Raw genomic sequence first — 19,365 nt, 5'->3', positions numbered from 1 at the left:
TTTTGAGAAAAAAAAATCCCCGAAGTTCCAAAACCAAAAAACCATGTTGAATGAACACAAATGGAGTGGGGTGTGTAGGCTGTGTCAGGAATTATAAGTAATCCAGAGATGATTTCATGTATGCAGGAGGATGTGCATGGGTTATAGGCAATTAGTATGTTTTTTTTTGAGACAGAATCTCACTCTGTCACCCAGGCTGGAGTGCAGTGGCGCAATCTCAGCTCACTGCAACCTCCGCCTCCCAGGTTCTAGCGATTCTTTTGCCTCAACCTCCCCAGTAGCAAGGATTACAGGCATGTGCCACCATGCGCAGATAATCTTTTTTGTATTTTTAGTAGAGATGAGGTTTCAGTATGTTAGACAGGCTGGTTTCGAACTCCTGACCTAGTGATCCACCCAACTCAGCCTCACAGAGTGCTGGGATTACAGGGGTGAGCCACCACGCCCAGCTTCACTGTGACATTTCACGCAAGAGGCTTGAGCATCTGCAGATTTTGGTCTCTGAATGGGGATCCTGGAACCAATCACCCAGGAATAGTAAAGGACAACTGCATATAATTCTTATTTGCCAATTTTAAAAATAAAGCATAAAAAATTTACAACAGGAAAATAAAAAATAAGAAGTGTTTTTATAGTGTGAGGATAAGTTTAGATTGATTTTTTCCTACGTGTAACCCTATGGCCCTGTGTTATTTGTTGAGAATTCTATTCCACCTTAAATCACATGGCAGCCTGGGTCAACTGTAAAGGGACTGTGCATCCATGGGTGTATTTTAGACAGTCTTTTCTGCCCAGTGGCTCTCTGTATCCCCTCTGATGAGGATGCTACACTTCATGTAACCTTATAGAACCCCTTAAAATTTGGTAACCTGAGTCCTCTGATTTGTTATTATAGGTTATTTAGTTTGCTTTTTTTTTTTTTTCCTTGAGACAGACTCTTCCTCTGTCACCCAAGCTGGATTTCAGTGGCACAAGCTCAGCTCACTGCAACCTCCGCCTCCCAGGTTCAAGCAATTCTCGTGCCTAGGCCTCTTGAGTAGCTGGGAGTACAGGTGCCCGCCACCAAGCCCCACTAACTTTTGTATTTTTAGCAGAGACAGGGTTGAACCATGTTGGCCAGGCTGGTCTTGAACTGCCGACCTCAAGTGATCCACCCACCTCTGCCTCCCAAAGTGCTGGGGGAAGCTTGATTTTCTATCGTATTGTTACTGGACATTCCTATAAAATTTAAAATGAGGGAGGGAGAGAGACAGAGAGAGAGCGAACCAGGGAGGGAGAGAGACAGAGAGCAAACCATGAGTTTGGAATCTGGAATCTTGGGTCATGAGACAAATTCTAGATAAAACGACAAAATCCAGAATTTACTTGTTGTGTTTTCTGCTAATAAAGTGGGATTCTAAGATCATAAATAACTGCATAATCCTTCACTGTGAATTTAAATCATTTTCACTCCTTCTGGGTTAGTACTAGAAATTCAAGAAGGAAAATTAGACTGACTTTTTGTCACAATTACTCTGATAATGTTAATAGTATCTGTTAGATATTTTGCACATTACACATGAAGAAGAGTTTGAATCTCAGATAAAAACAACAAAAATACATCAAGAGTCTTTAATGTAACCCAGAATTCCATCATCTTGTGTTGGAAAGATTGGATCTGAGACGTGTTTTGAGCTGGTCATAGTGAATGAAGCAAGGTGGCAATTGTAGTCACAACAATTTCCAGGAAGCCATTTTCTGCTCTTGGCTAGAGGCCCGCTGGGCGTCATGCAAGGTACGAAGAGCCTGCGTACGTCACCCTCCCATGATGTGGTCAGCATGTCAACTGCACAGGCAGGGCGCCAGATAACATCCTGTGCACTGCTGAACTGAGCTGGGGCACGGCCGCCTGTCTGCACCAGCAGCTTCCTTAATAGCAGCTCATAGTCATGTGGTGTTCAAGTATGTGTTATTGAAAATTCCTGAAGAAATTCATGGAGGCACCGGGGTGGGAATCCCAGGCTGGGGGAGGCAGGGAATATGGGCTAGAGGTGAATACGGTCTGTGTGAGGGGGTAGTGTGTTGTGCGGCCCTGAGTGATCCATTTACAAGAGGAAGGTGGGAATACAGAGTCTGAAGACAAGGAGTTATGGGCCTGGAGGTGGAGAATCTCCCAGAGGCAGCATTTGGAGGCTCAGAGCCTGGGAGGAGTGAGGAATGCAGTGGTGGTGGGAGATATATGCAGGGGTCTGGGAGATGGGTACATGAGGCTAGGTGATCTGGGCCTGGGTGGGGATGCTGGTCTGGAGTGGGAGATCTGGCCTGGAGGTGGAGAGTATATATGGAAACTAAGTACGTGAAAATGGAAACCTAAGTGGAAGTATAAGGCTAAGAGAGAAATGGAGAATATGGAAAACTGAGTGGAGATGTAAACTTGAATGAGAATACCAGGCCTAGGTAGAATGTAGAGCCCTGGAGTAGAATGGGCCAAGATGGGAGAATCTGGGCAATGGGAATCATGAAGCCAGTGGGGTGCCATGGAGTCCCAGCATGGGAATCTGGCCAGGAGAGTGACATCGTGAGTCTAGGGAATTGGAGATTGCATAGGCCTGGAGTGGAGAATATAGGCCTGGGTGTGCGTGGGCCTGATGGGGAGGCTCAAGGCAGAAGGTGGAGATGAACCTGGAGTGGGAGGCAAACCTGGAGGCAGAATTTGGGCCTGGAGGTAGAGATATACCAAGCCTGGGAATGAAGATATAGGACTGGAAGTGGAATGCAAGCCTGGGAGTGGAGATGACCCAGTAGAATATGCGATTCTGCATAGAATCTAGGCAAGGAGGCAGAACCTAAGCCTGCAGGAAGTAGGAATACTCAGTCTAAGGAGTACTTATTCTGAGGCCTGGGAGTGAAGAATCTAGGCCTAGAGAACAAAATATAAGTCCCCAAAGGAAGTGGAGATTATGACCTGATGATCTGACCTGATGAAACCAATCCTGGGAGTAGAATCTCATGCACAGAGTAGAATATGGAGTCTAAAGGTAGAATACCAAAGCCTGAGTGGAATGAGTCTGAGTAGGTGTATAGGCCTGGTAAATCTAGGGCCTAGAAGAGGTAGAATACAGTCTAGAGATGGAGTTATGAGCTAGGTAGAGAAATTGCCGACCTTGAGTAGAATATATGAGCCTGGAGTGGAGAATGGGTCTGAGGAGGAGGTAGAGATGAGTCTACAGAATGGGTGTAATGTATGGAGTGGAGAATCTATAGGCCTGGAAGTGGAGTTATAATCCTGGAGGTGGGAATCTACAAGCCTGGAGAGTAGATGCCAGGCCTAGAGGAAGTAGATGATGGCAAATGAGCTTAGAAGTGAAGTATGAGCTAAGTAGAACAAACCTGGAGGTAGAATATGGCCTGGAATAGAATGGACCAAGTGAGAATACCAAGCCTGGAAATTATGACCAAATCTGAAGCCAGTAGAGGTCCTGAGCCAACCAATGAGTAAGAATATGTGATCCCTAACATAGAGGAATCTGACAGGAGAATATGGAGTCTAAGTGGAGATTATATGCTGAACTAGAGTGGAATATAGAGCCTGGAAGTAATGTATATGACACCGATGGGAATAGGCCTGGGAAGAGTGAGAGAATATGAGCTAAGTAGAGAATAACAAGCCTGGGATGGGAGAATTTAGGCCTGGGGGAGTGGAAATGGTGATGGAATATGGAGTCCCAAGCATGAGAAGTCTAGGCCAGGTGGGGGAGCTCCTGAGCCACTAGAATATAGTCTAGGGAGTACAGGAATTCTTAGAGCTAGAGTGATTATAGGCCTGGAAGGTAGAATGCCAGAGCCTGGGAGTGCAGAATGTCAGGCCTGAGATGAAATATGAGGCCTGAAGTAGAGGGGAATCTGACGGCCAGAGGGAAGAATGTCGTCTAAAGGTGATTGCATGACTGGAAGTGGAATATAGGCCCTAGGTGAAGAATATAGACTTCATTGGGAATTTGAGCTAGGGACAGTCGACCTAGGAAGCGGAAGGCTCCTAGAGCCTGGAGTGAAGAACGTCTCGACAGGAGGAGGAGGGCTCTCTGGAGGCAGGAGAAGGGGAGAGGGAATATAGAGCCTAGAGTGATCTGCTGGGCCAGGAGGAGAGAGGAATGCTGTGTGCGGAGAGGAGATATATGAGGCAGGAGAGGGGAGAATGCTCAGACAGGAGGGAGAATGCTGCCGCCACAGTCTAGGGGAGGTGGGGAGATGGGCCACTAGGTGGGAGGTGTCTCGACCTGGAAGTGGAGGTGGAATATAGAGCCTGGTGATGGGAATCCCAGGCTGGGATGGAAATAGGCCTAGGGAGAGTGGAATATGAAGGCCTGGAGTGGGAGAATCTAGGCCTGGGCTGATCTCACTGGGAGATGGGGAAGGCCTATTCTTGAGGGCAAATGGCCAAGAGGAGAGTGTAAGTTTGCTTTAACAGCCGAGAAAAAGCCTATGGCTATGAACCCAGCAACAACCCAATGCCAGAGCAAGGGAAGCCTAGTTTACCTGCAGAGGTCGTCATCATGATCTTTCTTTCCAGGGTTCTTCTTGCCACGGGGAAATTTTTCCCAACCACATGAGGTGAGTCCTTCCCCAAACGTTAGGGTGTCCTCTCTCCATGTAAGAGGATTTTCCTGAAACAGGAGGGAAGTCCTGTCCAGGAGTCTCTCATCAATTAGGAAGAGGGGACGCTCGGATACTCAGCCCACAGTTCTGACCTCGCCCTCCCCAGCCTTTCTTTCCCTTGGCAGAGTCAAGTTCTGTGGGGACCAGGGTAAGACTGGGGTGCTCAAAGCTGGGGTGTGGAGGGGGGAAGTGCTAGGAACAGCAGGTCCTCTGAGGACATAGGTGTGACTCACACACTTGAGTGTTTCCATGACGGTCAGGGCTGCAGTGTGGCTGCTGTCATTCTACCAGAAGAGGTGGGGAAACCACAGCCATGGCCCTGACATTCCAAATCCGCTGATGGGGGCTCAGCTGTTTATTTTTGTTCAGGCATCGGCTGGTATTCCATTCACAAAGGACATGCCCTCCACCCCATGTCTACCTTGTGTTGTTTTATGTGAGTCATCTTGCAGTATTAAAATCTAGGAGTCGCTTACACAGCACTTGCTCAAAGTTCTCAGCTAACACTTTGTCGCAGGGAGACACCATGTCTTTGCGGAATGGGTCCTTCCTTTAGCCCTGGGCACCCAGGTGAGGTAGGAGCCATAGAAACATGGAAAGCGAGGAGAATCTTCTGAGCACACGGAGGGTGGGGCGGCTCCGCCTCTCTAAGGCGGCGCCTCCTTCTCCCCAAGGTGGTCAGGACAAGCCCTTGCTGTCGGCCTGGCCCAGCCCTGTGATGTCTCCAGGATGTGACTCTTTGGTGTCACTCTTATCTTGGGTTTAACAGATTCAGTCCGTACAAGGAAGACGGGGTGCCTGTCCCTGAGCCCTACAACAGAATATTCTGGAACAGCTTCCTCATGGGCACTTTGATCCCACACATGCAGGGACCTACAGATGTGGGGGTTCACACCCGCACTCCCCCAATGGGTGGTTGGCTCCCAGCAACCCCCTGGTGATCACGGTCACAGGTCAGAGGGCTCCTGTCTGGGCTTCTCCTTGTCCCACCTCCTGAATCCCAGAGCTTCTGCTGGGGGTGTCCGTCAGGATTTGGTCACCCAGGCCCTGACTTTATTTGGGGTAAAGGGGGATTGAATACATGGAAATGGGTGCTGTGGTGGGAAGAATAACTGTCCCCAATATGGCTACATTCTAATCCCTGGAGCCTATGACTCTTTATGCTATAGGGCAGGGGACTGAAGGGGAAGACGGAGCTCTGGTTGTTGATGAGTTAACCTTGAGATGGGGAGACGGCCTGGACTGTCCCGCTGGGCTCAGTGGAATCACAAGGGACCACACGAGAGGAGAAGGATGAGGGGAGTGGGGATTAGAGCAGCGTCGTGGGAGACTCCATCCGCTTTGAAGGTGCAGGAAGCCCATGGGCCACCAATGCAGGTGACCTATAGAGTCTGGAAAAGTCAAGGAACTGATTCTCCCAAGTCTCCGGAGGGAACGCAGCCCTGCAGATGCCTTGATTTTAGCCCAGGAAAAACAGGGTCCAATTTCTGTCTCCAGAAGTGGAAGGGGTCAGTGTGTTCTCTCCTGCTGCCTTGCTTCTGATAATTTTCTACAGCGGCAACAGGAAACCAACACTGGAATCCAGGTCATGGATAAGTTAAGAAACGGCCCAAGGATAGCCGGGCGTGGTCGCAGGCGCATGTAATCTTAGCGACTCGGGAGGCTGAGGCAGGAGAATCGCTTAAACCCAGGAAGCAGAGGTTACAGTAAGCTGAGACCACACCACTTCACTCCAGCCTGGGCGAAGGAGTGAGACTCTCTCTCCAAAATTAATTAATTAATTAAAGAAGCCAAACAAGGAAAAGGTTGGCAACCCCGAGATCAGCAAGGGCGGGACGCTGATGCCACCGCCAGGTTCGATCCACAAAGAGAGGGGCTGATAGTCCTCGAACCAGCACCAGGAACCACCCTATGGAAGCTGGCACCATGGAGAAGGCACAGGCATGGCAGGAGAGGCTCCCAATCCCCACCAGGAACAGGGAGTGTGGACACTGGTGCCTGCCTTACTGATCAGTTCATATGTCTGCCAAGGACTCCAATGTGTCTGAAAGAGATTGAACCAGCCTGCTAAGAGCCTGGACATGCAGCCTGTCCTGGTTCCTCTTCCACCCCCACGTAGACAGCCGGAAAGAGATGAGTGCGAAATAGATACAGCAGCCCAAGAGATGAGGCTGAGCCCAGTGGGAAGGGAATCAGGGGCTACTAGAGACAGAGAGACAGAGAAGAGGGTGGGAGACAGAAGGAAGGACCTGAAACAGGAGTTAAGGGCACAGAAAAGAACATGGAGACACAGAGAGGAAGGAGAGAGAAAGACACCAGGGAAGGAAAGCCTCACTCATTCCGGATCCTGTGGATGAGATGAAAAAGAGAGATGCCTTCTAAACTCACAACCTCTCTTCCTAGGAGTCCACAGAAAACCTTCCCTCCTGGCCCTCCCAGGTCCGCTGGTGAAATCAGGAGAGACAGTCATCCTGCAGTGCTGGTCAGATATCAAGTTTGAGCACTTCCTTCTGCACCGAGTGGGGAAGCTTGAGGAGCCCTTGCGTCTCATCGGAGAGCTCCATGACGGGGGTTCCAAGGCCAATGTCTCCATCAGTCCAGTGACACCTGCCCTGGCAGGGACCTACCAATGCTACGGTTCTTTTACTCACTCCCCCTATGAATGGTCAGCTCCCAGTGACCCCTTGGACATCGTGATCACAGGTGAGAGTGTCAGGACATTCTTCTCAATGTCACTGGGACACAGAGTGAATGATCCTGGACTTGGAGGCCCAGGTGGTTGTAAGGAAAATGTGCATGGGATTCTTATGGAGAGAGACTCACTTGCTGAGGTCTATACCAACAGAGACAGAGAAACAGGAGACACAAGCACAGACCAGGTGTCGTAACAGAGGACAGACACAGGGGCCATACAGGGAGTTAGAAAAGACAGAAAGAGTTAAAGGGGACACCCAGACAGACAGACATGTCCCAGAGAGAGGTGTCCTTCCATGTTGACTTTGTTTAGAGACCTGGCACAGGTTAGAAGTTTCATTTCTGTTTTACCTCCACAAAGTGTTCTCTACCAGGAGAACCCAAAGACACCCACATTTCTGACCTGAGTTGGCCCCTGTGGCCTCAGGCCTTGTGGCACCTACAGATGCCGTGTTGATTCTGACACCTCTGCCTTGTGTGCAGGAGAGAGTCATCATTCCAGGATATCGTGGCCCCAGAACACCAACCCCTGTATGCTGTGTGAATTTGGGGTCCCCACACTGGATTCTGAGGCTCATATTCCAAATAACCCCACATATGATAGGATTGCTGAGAGACATAGAGAGAAATCAGGGGCATCAAAAAGCAAAGGTATAAACACACAGAGAATGAACCAGAAGAAGGGGATTGAGAGACTCACAGACACATAAAGAGAAAAGAGGGCAGAGAAGTGGAGAGAATGATGGAAGGGAGCAGAGAAAAGCTCCAAAATTAGAGTCCTGAGGGAGAGGCACAAGGACAGAGAAAGGAAGATGTGTGGATGAATTACAGAGATTCTAGAGAGACCAAGAGGCAGAGAAAAACAGGTGATAGATGGATAGATAGATATAGAGAGATGATAAATAGTTAGGTGATAGATAATAGATAGGTTATAGATACATAGATGATGGCTTGTTTCACTGATTAACAGATGATACATAGAGATGATGATGATGAAGATAGATAAACAGATGATACATAGAGAGAGAGAGAGGCAGATAGAGAGAGAAATCAGCGAGAGAGAGATGATACATAGATATAGAGAATAGATGATTGATGGATAGACAATTGATAGAGAGACAAATAGATGATACATAGATATAGATGACAGATAATTTATAGATAGACACTGAATAGATAAATAAATCAATAGATAACATACAGAAATATGCAGAAAGTTATGAACAGGACACAAAGTGAGAAACTTAGAATTAATAAAAAGTAACATCAAGTCAACAAATCCAAGGAGGGTCAGAGAGAAGAAAACAATACAAAAAGGGAAAACACACCTCGGGCTGGGGAAGTGAGGTCAGAGACCTAGAGAGACAGAGAAGGTGGAGGGAGGAAACAGACATGAAGAGAGACGGGGTGGAGGGTGACAGAGAGCATTAGGTCATAGAGCAGGGGAGTGAGTTCTCAGCTCAGATGTGAGGGGAGCTGTGACAAGGAAGAACCTCCCTGAGGAAACTGCCTCTTCTCCTTCCAGGTAAATATGAGAAACCTTCTCTGTGAGCCCAGCCGGGCCCCACAGTTCACGCAGGAGAGAACGTGACCTTGTCCTGCAGCTCCCAGAGCTCATTTGACATGTACCATCTATCCAGGGAGGGGGAGGCCCATGAACTTAGGCTCCCTGCAGTGCCCAGTGTCCATGGAATGTTCCAGGCCGACTTCCCTCTGGGACCCATGGAGGGACCTACAGATGCTTTGACTCTTTCCGTGCCCCATCCTTCGAGTGGTCAGACCTGAGTGACCCACTGCCCGTTTCTGTCACAGCTGAGGAAAGCCTATGCCTGTCCCATGTCTTATGACCCTAGAGCCATAGCTGGGGAGCTTCCTGCTGGTGATGGAGAGAAGCATGGACAGATGCAGAGAGAAGACGAAGCCTGGGTGTGAGGGGGGAATGAGGGCACAGCATGGCAGAGAGGGCACCTCCAAACCCTCCTGCATGGCCTGCGTGGTGGTCCGCGGTCAGGGCTCCAGGCACCCAGGCAGATGGAGAAACTGGTCAGGACAGACCCAGAGGAGGGGAGACTGGGCTCAGTTTGGGGAGATCAGAGGTTCCCTCAGCCCCTCAACCTTACCCATTTCCCAGAAGCCCACCCTGGCCTCTCACCCACAGAGAGATGTCATCACTAGCAACCCCTAGGACCGTTTCCTCTTTGTTTGAAAAATTATTTATTGAGGTTTAATACACCTATATAGTTTACCACTTTTAACATTTTTTTTGAGGCGAAGTCTAGCTCTGTCCCCTATGCTGGAGTACAGTGGCGCAACCTCGGCTCACTGCAACCTCCGCCTCCTGGGTTCAAGCAATTCTCCTGCCTCAGCCACCCGAGTAGCCGGTACTACAGGTGTGCACCACCAGGCCAAGCTAATTTTTGTATTTTTAGTAGAGACAGGGTTTCATCATATTGGTCGGGTTGGTCTCCAACTCCTGACCTCGTGACCTGCCTGCCTCGGCCTCCCGAAGTGCTGGGATTATAGGTGTGAGCCACCACTCCCAGCCACCTTTACCATTTTTAAGTGTAAAGTCAAGTGGTCATAAATACATTTATATATTTATGTGTGTGTGTGTGTATACATATATGTGTATATATATGTGTGTGTGTATATGTGTATATATATGTGTGTACATATAAATATATTTTTTTAACCCTCCTCCCTTTTCTTCCTGGCCTCTGGTAGCCACCATTCTACTCTCTACCTTCATGAGATCACCTTTTAGCTCCCGCCTATGGGTGAGAAATGGGAATCTTTGTAATGAGCTCCAGTTCCATCCATGTGGCTGCAAATGTCAGGGTGTTATTGTCTCTATGGATGAGTAGTCTCCACTGTGTGTATGTACTACATTCTCTCTATCCATTCACCCACTGAGGGGCAGGTAGGTTGCCTCCACGTCTTGGCTACTGTGAACAGTGCTGGACCAATCATACGAGCGCAGATATTACTTCAATATACTGATTTCCTTTCCTTTGGATATAAACCCAGTAGTGAAATTGCTAGATACTATGAAAGTTCTCTTTTTAGTTTTTCATTTGTTGTTTTTGTTTTGGTTTTTGAGACAGTTTCCCTCTGTGCCCAGGTTGGAGTTCAAGTGATGTGATCTTGCCTCATTGCAACCTCCACCCCCTGGGTTCGAATGATTTTCCTGCCTCAGCCTCCCTAGTAGCTGGGATTACAGGTGCATGCCACCATGCCTGGCTACTTTTTGTACTTTTTAGTACAGATGGGGTTTCCCCATGTTGGCCAGGCTGCTCTCAAACTCATGCCTCAAGTGAGGTGCCCACCTCAGTCTCGCAAAGTGCTGGGATTACAGGTGGGAGCCACTGCGCCCAATCTATTTTTAGTTATTTAAAGGAGTTCCATACTTTTCTCCATAATGGCTGTACTAATTTACACTCCTACCAACAGGGTACCAGGGTTCTCCTTTCTCTACCACCTTGCCAGCATTTGTTTTGCCTGTCTTGCAGCTAAAAGCCATTTTATTTTATTTTATTTTATTTTGAGATGGAGTTGTGCTCTTGTCACCCAGGCTGGAGTGCAGTGGCGCGATCTCAGCTCACCGCAACCTCCACCTCCCGGGTTCAATGATTCTCCTGCCTCAGCCTCCCAAATAGCTGGAATTACAGGAATGTGCCACCACGCCCAGCTTATTTTTGCATTTTTAGTAGAAACAGTGTTTCTCCACGTGGGTCAGGCGGGTCTCAAACTCCCGACCTCAGGTGATTCACCCACCTCAGGCTCTCAAAGTGCTAGGATGATAGACGTGAGCCACCACCCCCAGCCTAAAAGCCATTTTAATGGGGTGAGATGACAACTCACTTTGATTTTAATTTGCATTTTTCTAATGATAAGTGATACTGAGCACTTTTTCATATGCGGGGAAATTTCAGGTCTTCTGCTCCTTTTTAATTAAATCATTTGTTTTATTGAGTTGTTTAAGCTTCTTATATTTCTAGTTATTAATCCTGTCTCAGATGCATAGTTTGCACATATTTGCTCCCAATCTGTGGGTTGTCTCTTCACTTTGTTGGTTAATGTTTAGTGGTGCAGAAGCTGCTTAGTTTGATGTAATCCCAATGGTCTATTTTTTGCTTTGATTACTTGTGTTTTTAAGGTTTTAAACAAAATGTCTTTCCTCGGACAAATGTCCTGGAGCATTTCCCCAAGACTTTCTTCTACGTGTTTCATAGGTTCAGCCTTAAACTCGCATCTTTAATCCATTTTCATTTGATTTTTGTGTATGGTGAGAGGTAGAGGTGCAGTTTCATTCCTCTGCATGTAGATATCCAGTTTTCCCTGCACGGTTTACTAAAAAGTCTGTCCTTTCCTGATTGTAAGTTCTTGGCACCTTTGTCAAAGTCCATCGGATGGGCTGGGCATGGTGGTTCACACCTGCAATTCCAGCACTTTGGGAGGCCGAGGCAGGTGGATCACCTGAGGCCAGGAGTTCAAGATCAGCCTGGCCAACATGGTGAAACATCGTCTGTACTAAGAATACAAAAATTAGCTGAGCATGGTGGTCAGCGCCTGTAATACCACTACTCAGGAGTTTGAGGCAAAAGAATTGATTGAACCTAGGAGGCTGAGGTTGCAGTGAACCGAGATTGCACCTCTGCACTCCAGCCTGGGTGACAGAGCGAGATTCCATCTCAAAAGAGGAAAAAAAAAAACCATTGGATGTAAATGCATGGATTATATCTGTGTTCTTCATTCTGCTCCATTGTTCTATGTGCCTTTCTTTATGCCAATGCCATGCTGTTTTGCTTACTACAGCTCTGTAACATATTTTTAGATCAGGTAGAGTGACGCTCCTGTTTTCTTTTTATACCTTGAACTCTCAAGACAGTGGGCATCACATACAAACATTATGGAGAAAAAGATCCCAGGATTCCCAGGGCCCAATATTAAATAACAGAGTGTTGGCCATGAACCAACCTCAAATATTTCCATTGAGTAGAGGACAGGCAGCCTCATTTCCTCACCTCTCTCCTTTCTTGTGTTCTAGGGAACCCTTCAAATGGTTGGCCTTCACCCACTGAACCAAGTTCCAAAACTGGTGAGTACAGAACCCTCTTATATCTGCTTTTGGAAACCTGGGGAGATGGAAGCCTTGGATTCAGGCGTTGACTCAGCATCTCGCAGCTCTGACATTGTGCGCCTGTCTTCCACCATCTCTGAACTCCAGACACTCCAACAGTGAAAGGGATCTGGGCCCAACACAGGGCTCAGTGAAATCTCTTAATCTCTAATTTTATGGAGATGAGACCTCCTACAAGCTAGAAGAATGACTGCCAATCTGACATCCTTCTCAGGAAAAATGCAGTGCTTGTTCTCCCTGCATTCCTAACTGGAGGATAAATTCCTGGGGGCTTGACAGAGGGAAGGGAAGGGAACATCTGATGAGGGCGAGGGGTTTTAGAGAAGTTCCACTTGCCAAGGAATGAGCTCCTGTTGGTCATGAAGCAACCCTGGCTGACTCAGCAGAGAAAAACCCTTGAATAACAGAGAACAGAGCTCATGCACGCACACTTCAACTCACTGACTCATTCAGCCATGGCCCCATGCTCAGGCTGTGCAGTTGGAATCCTTTCCTACTGTTGCCATAACAAATTTCCACAAGATTCGTGGGTGAAAACAAAACGGTTTTTTAATTATCTTACAGTGCTGTAGCTCAAAGGATGAAATGCATCTTACTCGGCTAAAATCAGGTGACAGCAAGCCTGCCTTCCTTCTGAAGGTTCCAGGCAAGAATTTGCTTCTCACTTGTCCCAGCTTCTAAAGGCTCCCACATTCCTTGGCTCCTGGTGCCCTTCCTCCTTCCTCAAAACCCACAAAGACTGGTCACATCTCACATGGCATTACTCAGACCCTTCTTCCTTACCACACTTCTTTCTCTGAATGCTGCTCTCCCTTCTTCTTCATTTTTGGAAAACTCGGGGATTCTATTGGGTTCACCAAGATGAAAATCCATCATAATGTCCCTGAAATCATCCAGGATACCCTTGTCTTAAGTTCAGCTGATTAGCAACCGTAATTCTGTCTGCAATCGTCATTCCTCCTTTCCGTGTAAAATAACGTATTCACAAGCTATGGAGGCTAGGACAGGGACATTTTGGAGTGGGACAGCATTCTCCTGCCTTCCATAAACAGGAAACAAGATGCATTTGGCCTCTACTCTTGGGACACTGATATTGCAGATGGTTAAATGGGAGGGCAGAATGCACAAGTGGACCAATAAATGAATGATCCATTGGGAAGCATCTGTGCAAGAAATCTATTTGCTTGTTCGTTTGTTTATCGAGACGGAGTCTCCCTCTGTCTTCCAGGCTACAGTGCAGTGGCACGATCTCTGCTCACTGCAACCTGTGCCTCCTGGATTCAAGTGATTCTCCTGCCTCAGCCTCTCGAGTAGCTGGGATTACAGGCAACCACTACCACGCCCGGCTAATTCTTTTTGTATATTTTTTGTAGAGAGGATGTTTCACCATGTTGGCCAAGCTTGTCTGAAACTCCCAGCCTCAAGTGATCTGACCGTCTCAGGCTCCCAAAGTACTGGGATTGCAGGTGTGAGCCACTGTGCCCAGCCAGAATTTAAAATAAATAATAGATAATGCTGAGTGTATAATTTTGGGTGACAGAGAAGGTCTCACTAATCGGATATTTGTGACATTAATGAAAAAAATGGATTGAATCCCTGAAAGACTGGCGGAAGGATTTTCCACACACAGCTGTCAGCCTTGAAGGCACAAAGGTGAAAACAATCTTATGTGGAAGGAAGAGGCTCTGTCTGAAACGCTGGGAATGGGATGGGGAGAATTACAAGACCACTGGAGAGAGAGGAGAGCACACTGGGCACACAGGAAACTAAGGAGGAACAAGGAGTGTGTGTTTTATACTCACAGCCATTGGATTCACCTCAGGGTAACTAGGAATCCCTACATGATTAATAGTGACTGACATGAACATAAGGGAGGCCCAGGTGTGTAACTGGAATCTAGGAGACCGTGGAAAAGGCAATTCCCGCCCCACTGGTGAAATGTGGTGCTGATTTAGACACTAAATGAATGAAGGACATGGATACAGGATATGTTTGTGAGGTAGAATCATTTGCAGGGAGGACTCACTGGGTTTGATTTTCCTAGTTGTTTAATCCTTGCTTAATTAAATTCTTTCTGAGATTTATTCCTCCTACACATAAATCAATACCTGGCAGAGGAGTGACAGATAGATGAGGGGTGGTGGAAATGAAGGGACCTAATTACAACATAATATACAAGGCTGTGAACGGTTGCTCATGCCTCTAACCCAGCACTGCAGGAGGCCAAGGCAGGTGGACTCCATGAAGTCAGGAGTTCAAGACCAGCCTGGCCAACATGGTGAAACCCTATCTCTAATAAAAATACAAATATTAGCTGAGCATGGTGGTGCATGCCTGTAATCCCAGCTCCTACTCTGGAGGAGGAAGCAGGAGAATGACTTCAACCCAGGAGGTGGAGGTTGCAGTGAGTCGAGATCACATCACTGCACTCCAACCTGGGTGACTCAAGGAGACTCCGTCTCAAAGAATAAAAATAAGACATGCATAAATATAATGTAACACACATGAATGACAATGGCACCTGGGTTACCATCATCATTTTTCTATTTCTCTATAATTACTTCTTTGATCCTTTATCTTATCTATTAGGCAATCAGCCTAAAACCTCTTCCCCATTTGCTTTCTGTGAGCGTGAGATCATATAGAAAATATGAAAGCTCCCTGAAGCCACCAGCACAGGTCCTGGAATAGAGGAAGTGCTCTGCTCATCGCAAAATGCTGGCCCCCTCACCCAAATCCCCCACCTCACCCCTACTTCCAATCACCTGTGGAGATTCAGATAGACCATGGGGAGGTAAACACTAATACTACTTGCAGTGAGTTCAGATCTTGGAATCAGAGATCAGCATCAGCACTAGCTCCTGGTCCCCTTTCCTACTAATCCACGGAAGGACAGGTTGTATTGAAGCAATAGATGGTGGAGGGCATTGTCCTTCCCCCAGCCTCTCGTGTAGAACAGCAACCTAAAATATGACTCCCAAGATCACAAAAGTAGCACGTTTCCAACGGGCTTCAACGCTATTTCCTGGCTGTTTGACGTAAGAGAATTCTGCTTCGCGTTTTTGATCTTGATTTCACTTTTCTTTCCTTTTCTTGGAGAATGTAATTGTTTGAGTCAGGAGTGCTGTGCATGTAGAAATCCTAAAGCACATTCACTGTGCATGAATCCCAGTTCAGTCTTTCCAGAGAAGACTCTTAACACCTCCTGTACTGCACCTGGGGCTATGCCAATTCCTATCACTCACCGTCACTCCAGGGAGACAGAACACACAGAGAATACGTGACATGAGCAGGTTCATTACTAACACAAAAGCAGCAAGTGACAACTGAAGTGTATATTTCAATGTGAGCCAGTCCCCCAAGGCTCAGAAAAGCTGCTCAGGACATATAGAATCACCCCATATGCAGTGTATCTGGGGGAACCCGAAAATCAGCCCAGCCTGGGTTTTGTACCCTGGAGCCACAGGAAGCACTGAGCTAAAGCACTGCATGACGTCCTCCTCTGGGAAGAACAGGAAGACAGCCCAGCTGTTCTGGGACGTTTCTCCTAATCTCACGATGCTAATGTCTTAGGCCATTTTTGTTGCTATAAAAGAATACTTGAGCTTGGGTAACTTCTAAAGATAAGCGATTTATTTGCCTCACAGTTCTGCAGGCTGTACTAGAAGCATGGCACCAGCATCTATTTCTTGAAATGACCTCAGGCTGCTCCCACTCTGGCAGAAGGGAAGGAGGGTCTGTGTGTGCAGAGACCACAGAGATCACACGGCAGGAGAGGGAGCAAGGGGAAGGGGCGCAATGGAGTTTCCAAGCTCTGTTTAACAACCAGCTCTCCAGGAACTAATAGAGGGAGAACTTGCTAACCCCGTCGTATGGGACAGCATTAATCTATGCATGATGGATCCACCTCCATGACCCAAATACGTCCCAATAGCCCCAACCTCCCACATTGGCGGTTAAATTTCAATGTGCTGTTTGAAGGGGTCAAACATCTAAACTAAAGCAGTTGTATCTTCAGCACATTCTATAGTTACTATGAGAGCTATAACTGAGAAAGCAGGAGAAAGCTGAGTCTCCCACCATGTGGGTGCACGTCCTAAAGAGACGTTGTATATGGTTACCTGACCATCAAGAAATGCAAGACAATCCATAGAGAGGAACTGCTGTGATTAGCTTCTTGTTGGTGCCTCGTCTTCCTCCAGGTATCCCCAGACACCTGCATGTTCTGATTGGGACCTCAGTGGTCATGATCCTCTTCACCATCCTCTTCTTCTTTCTCCTGCATCGCTGGTGCTCCAATGAAAAGGGTAAGTCTCACGAAGCAGAGACCACAGACCTCAGGGCCCTGTGGGGAAGCGGGATAGGAGCACACAGGTGTGTGTTCCTCACCAGCAGGATGGTCCCCGGCCCAAGACAGGAGCCACAGAGGCAGGGCTTTCTAGAGAGAGCACCAGACACCCTGTTCCTGCCTTCAGCTCACAGACCATTGCCTGATTCTGAACTGTATCCTCATGTCCCTGCAGCCACTGACATCCAGGAGAAGGTTCCATGACAGGCAGAAAGTGGGAGACAGAATCAATGGGATGGAAATTGAGAGCTATTTATGGGATGGGTCCTTGAACTAAGAGAGACAGAATGTCTGAGTCTGGCTGTTGGCAGCTGAGGGACCTCAGGCACCTACGGCCTCCCCTGTGTGTTGGGCTCTGCACATGAAATGAGGACCCAGACGTGCCCTCCCAGCTGTTTTGATGACTTCCGTCTCCTACAGATGCTGCTGTAATGGACCCAGAGCCTGGAGTGGAAAGAACAGTGAACAGGGAGGTAGGTCCTCCTCGGTCCAGCCTCATGGATATAGTCTTATTCCCTAATAGTCCTGAAGAATGTGAGCCCCTCCCTCACTCAACATTTGACTCTCTCCAGGACTCTGATGAACCAGACCCTCAGGAGGTGACATACGCACAGTTGGATCACTGCGTTCTCACACAGGGAAAAACCACTCGCCCTTCTCAGAGGTCCAAGAGACCCCCAACCGATACCAGTGTATACATAGAGCTTCCAGATGCTGAGCCCAGATCAAAAGTTGACCACAGTCAGGCCTTGAGGGGGTCCTCCAGGGAGACAACAGCCCTGTCTCAAACCCAGCTTGCCAGCTCCAATGTACCAGCAGCTGGAATCTGAAGGCACGACTCTACATCTTAGGGCGTCGCTCTTCCTCACACCACGAATCTGAACATGCCTCTCTCTTGTTTTCCAATGTCTAAGGTCCCCACTGCCTGCTGCAGAGAAAACACTCCTTTGCTGAGCCCACAATTCTCCATTTCACTTGACCCCTGCCCACCTCTCCAACCTACTGGCTTACTTCCTAGTCCTACTGGAGGCTGCGATCACACTGAGGAACTCACAATTCCAAACATACGAGAGGCTCTCTCTTAACACGGCACTTAGACACATGCTGTTCCACCTTCCCTCATGCTGTTCCACCTCCCCCCAGACTATCTTTCAGCCTTCTGTCAGCAGTGAAACTTATAAATTTTTAAAAATAATTTCTACGTAGTTGCCTCTTCTTCAAATAAACATGTCTACCCTTATGGTTTCAGTAACGTGACTCTTTTCTTGCTGGAAGTTTCCGGTGTTATCATCGCTATGTCCATGTAACCCCATCTGTTCTCCACTGGGTTCTCACCCCTGGACTCTGAGCTTCTGGAAGCAGGTGGAGCCTGATTCGTCTCCAGGACTCCAATTTCATCCAAAAATGCAGCACATAGGAGGTTCCAAGGATCGTGAATGAGATGAACAAGTGATATTCTTACTCTCTGCAGACCTGGAAAGCTGGCAGAGCCATTCCAAGATGAAACACCTGTAGAGTCATAGGCCTTGTTAGTCTCATCTCCACGGGGACACATGTCCACACATCATCTTCATACTATAAATACACAGTCGCTCCTCCAGATCTGTGGGGTTTACAGGTGTTTGTTGAGCCAACTATAAATCAAAAATATTCAGAGAAAATATACAAAGTTTCAAAAGCAAAACTATGTTGAATGGACACAAATGGAGCGGTATGTATGCTGTGTCAGGAATTATAAATAATCTAGAGATGATTTCATGTATACATGAGGATATGCATGGGTTATATGCAATTGCTATGCCTTTTGTTTTGTTTTGTTTTGTTTGTTTGTTTGTTTTTCGGAGTCTCACTCTCTCACCCAGGCTGGAGTGCAGTGGCGCGATCTCAGCTCACTGCAACTTCCGCCTCCCAGGTTCAAGTGATCCTCTTGCCTCAGCCTCCCCGGTAGCTAGGATTACAGGCATGTGCCACCATGCACAGATAATTTTTTTTTCTTTGTATTTTTAGCAGAGACTGGGTTTCACTATGTTGAGCAGGCTGTTCTCGAACTCCTGATCACATGATCCACCCAACTCAGCCTCCCAAAGTGTTGAGATTACAGGCACGAGCCACCACGCCCAGCTTCACTGTGCCATTTCATGCAAGAGGCTTGAGCATCTGCAGATTTTGGCATCTGAATGGGGATCCTGGAACCAATCACCCAGGAATAGTGAAGGACGACCGTATATAACTTTTATTTGCCAATTTAAAAAATAAAGCATAAAAGGCCAGGCGCGGTGGCTCAAGCCTGTAATCCCAGCACTTTGGGAGGCCGAGACAGGCGGATCACAAGGTCAGGAGATCGAGACCATCCTGGCTAACATGGTGAAACCCCGTCTCTACTAAAAAAATTACAACAAACTAGCCGGGCGAGGTGGTGGGCACCTGTAGTCTCAGCTACTCGGGAGGCTGAGGCAGGAGAATGGCATAAACCTGGGAGGCAGAGTTTGCAGTAAGCTGAGATCGGGCCACTGCACTCCAGCCTGGGCGACAGAGCGAGACTCCATCT

At 47.7% G+C, this 19,365-nt stretch overlaps 1 protein-coding gene across 1 annotated transcript; it reads left to right on the top strand.

Moving 5' to 3' along the window:
• The first annotated feature begins 4,412 nt into the window (after window positions 1-4,412).
• Window positions 4,413-18,691, top strand: LOC110741963 (killer cell immunoglobulin-like receptor 3DL1). Its single transcript, XM_031662354.1, is given in 8 exon segments — window positions 4,413-4,429; window positions 4,653-4,783; window positions 7,039-7,338; window positions 12,377-12,427; window positions 16,672-16,776; window positions 17,238-17,290; window positions 17,390-17,581; window positions 17,583-18,691. Coding segments are annotated over 8 exon segments (966 nt in total). The 3' UTR covers window positions 17,700-18,691.
• Window positions 18,692-19,365: the final 674 nt, after the last annotated feature.

Source organism: Papio anubis, unplaced genomic scaffold, assembly GCF_008728515.1.
Source record: "Papio anubis isolate 15944 unplaced genomic scaffold, Panubis1.0 scaffold577, whole genome shotgun sequence".
NCBI classification, from domain to species: Eukaryota; Metazoa; Chordata; class Mammalia; order Primates; family Cercopithecidae; genus Papio; species Papio anubis.
This window is presented reverse-complemented; position numbering and strand designations above follow the sequence as displayed.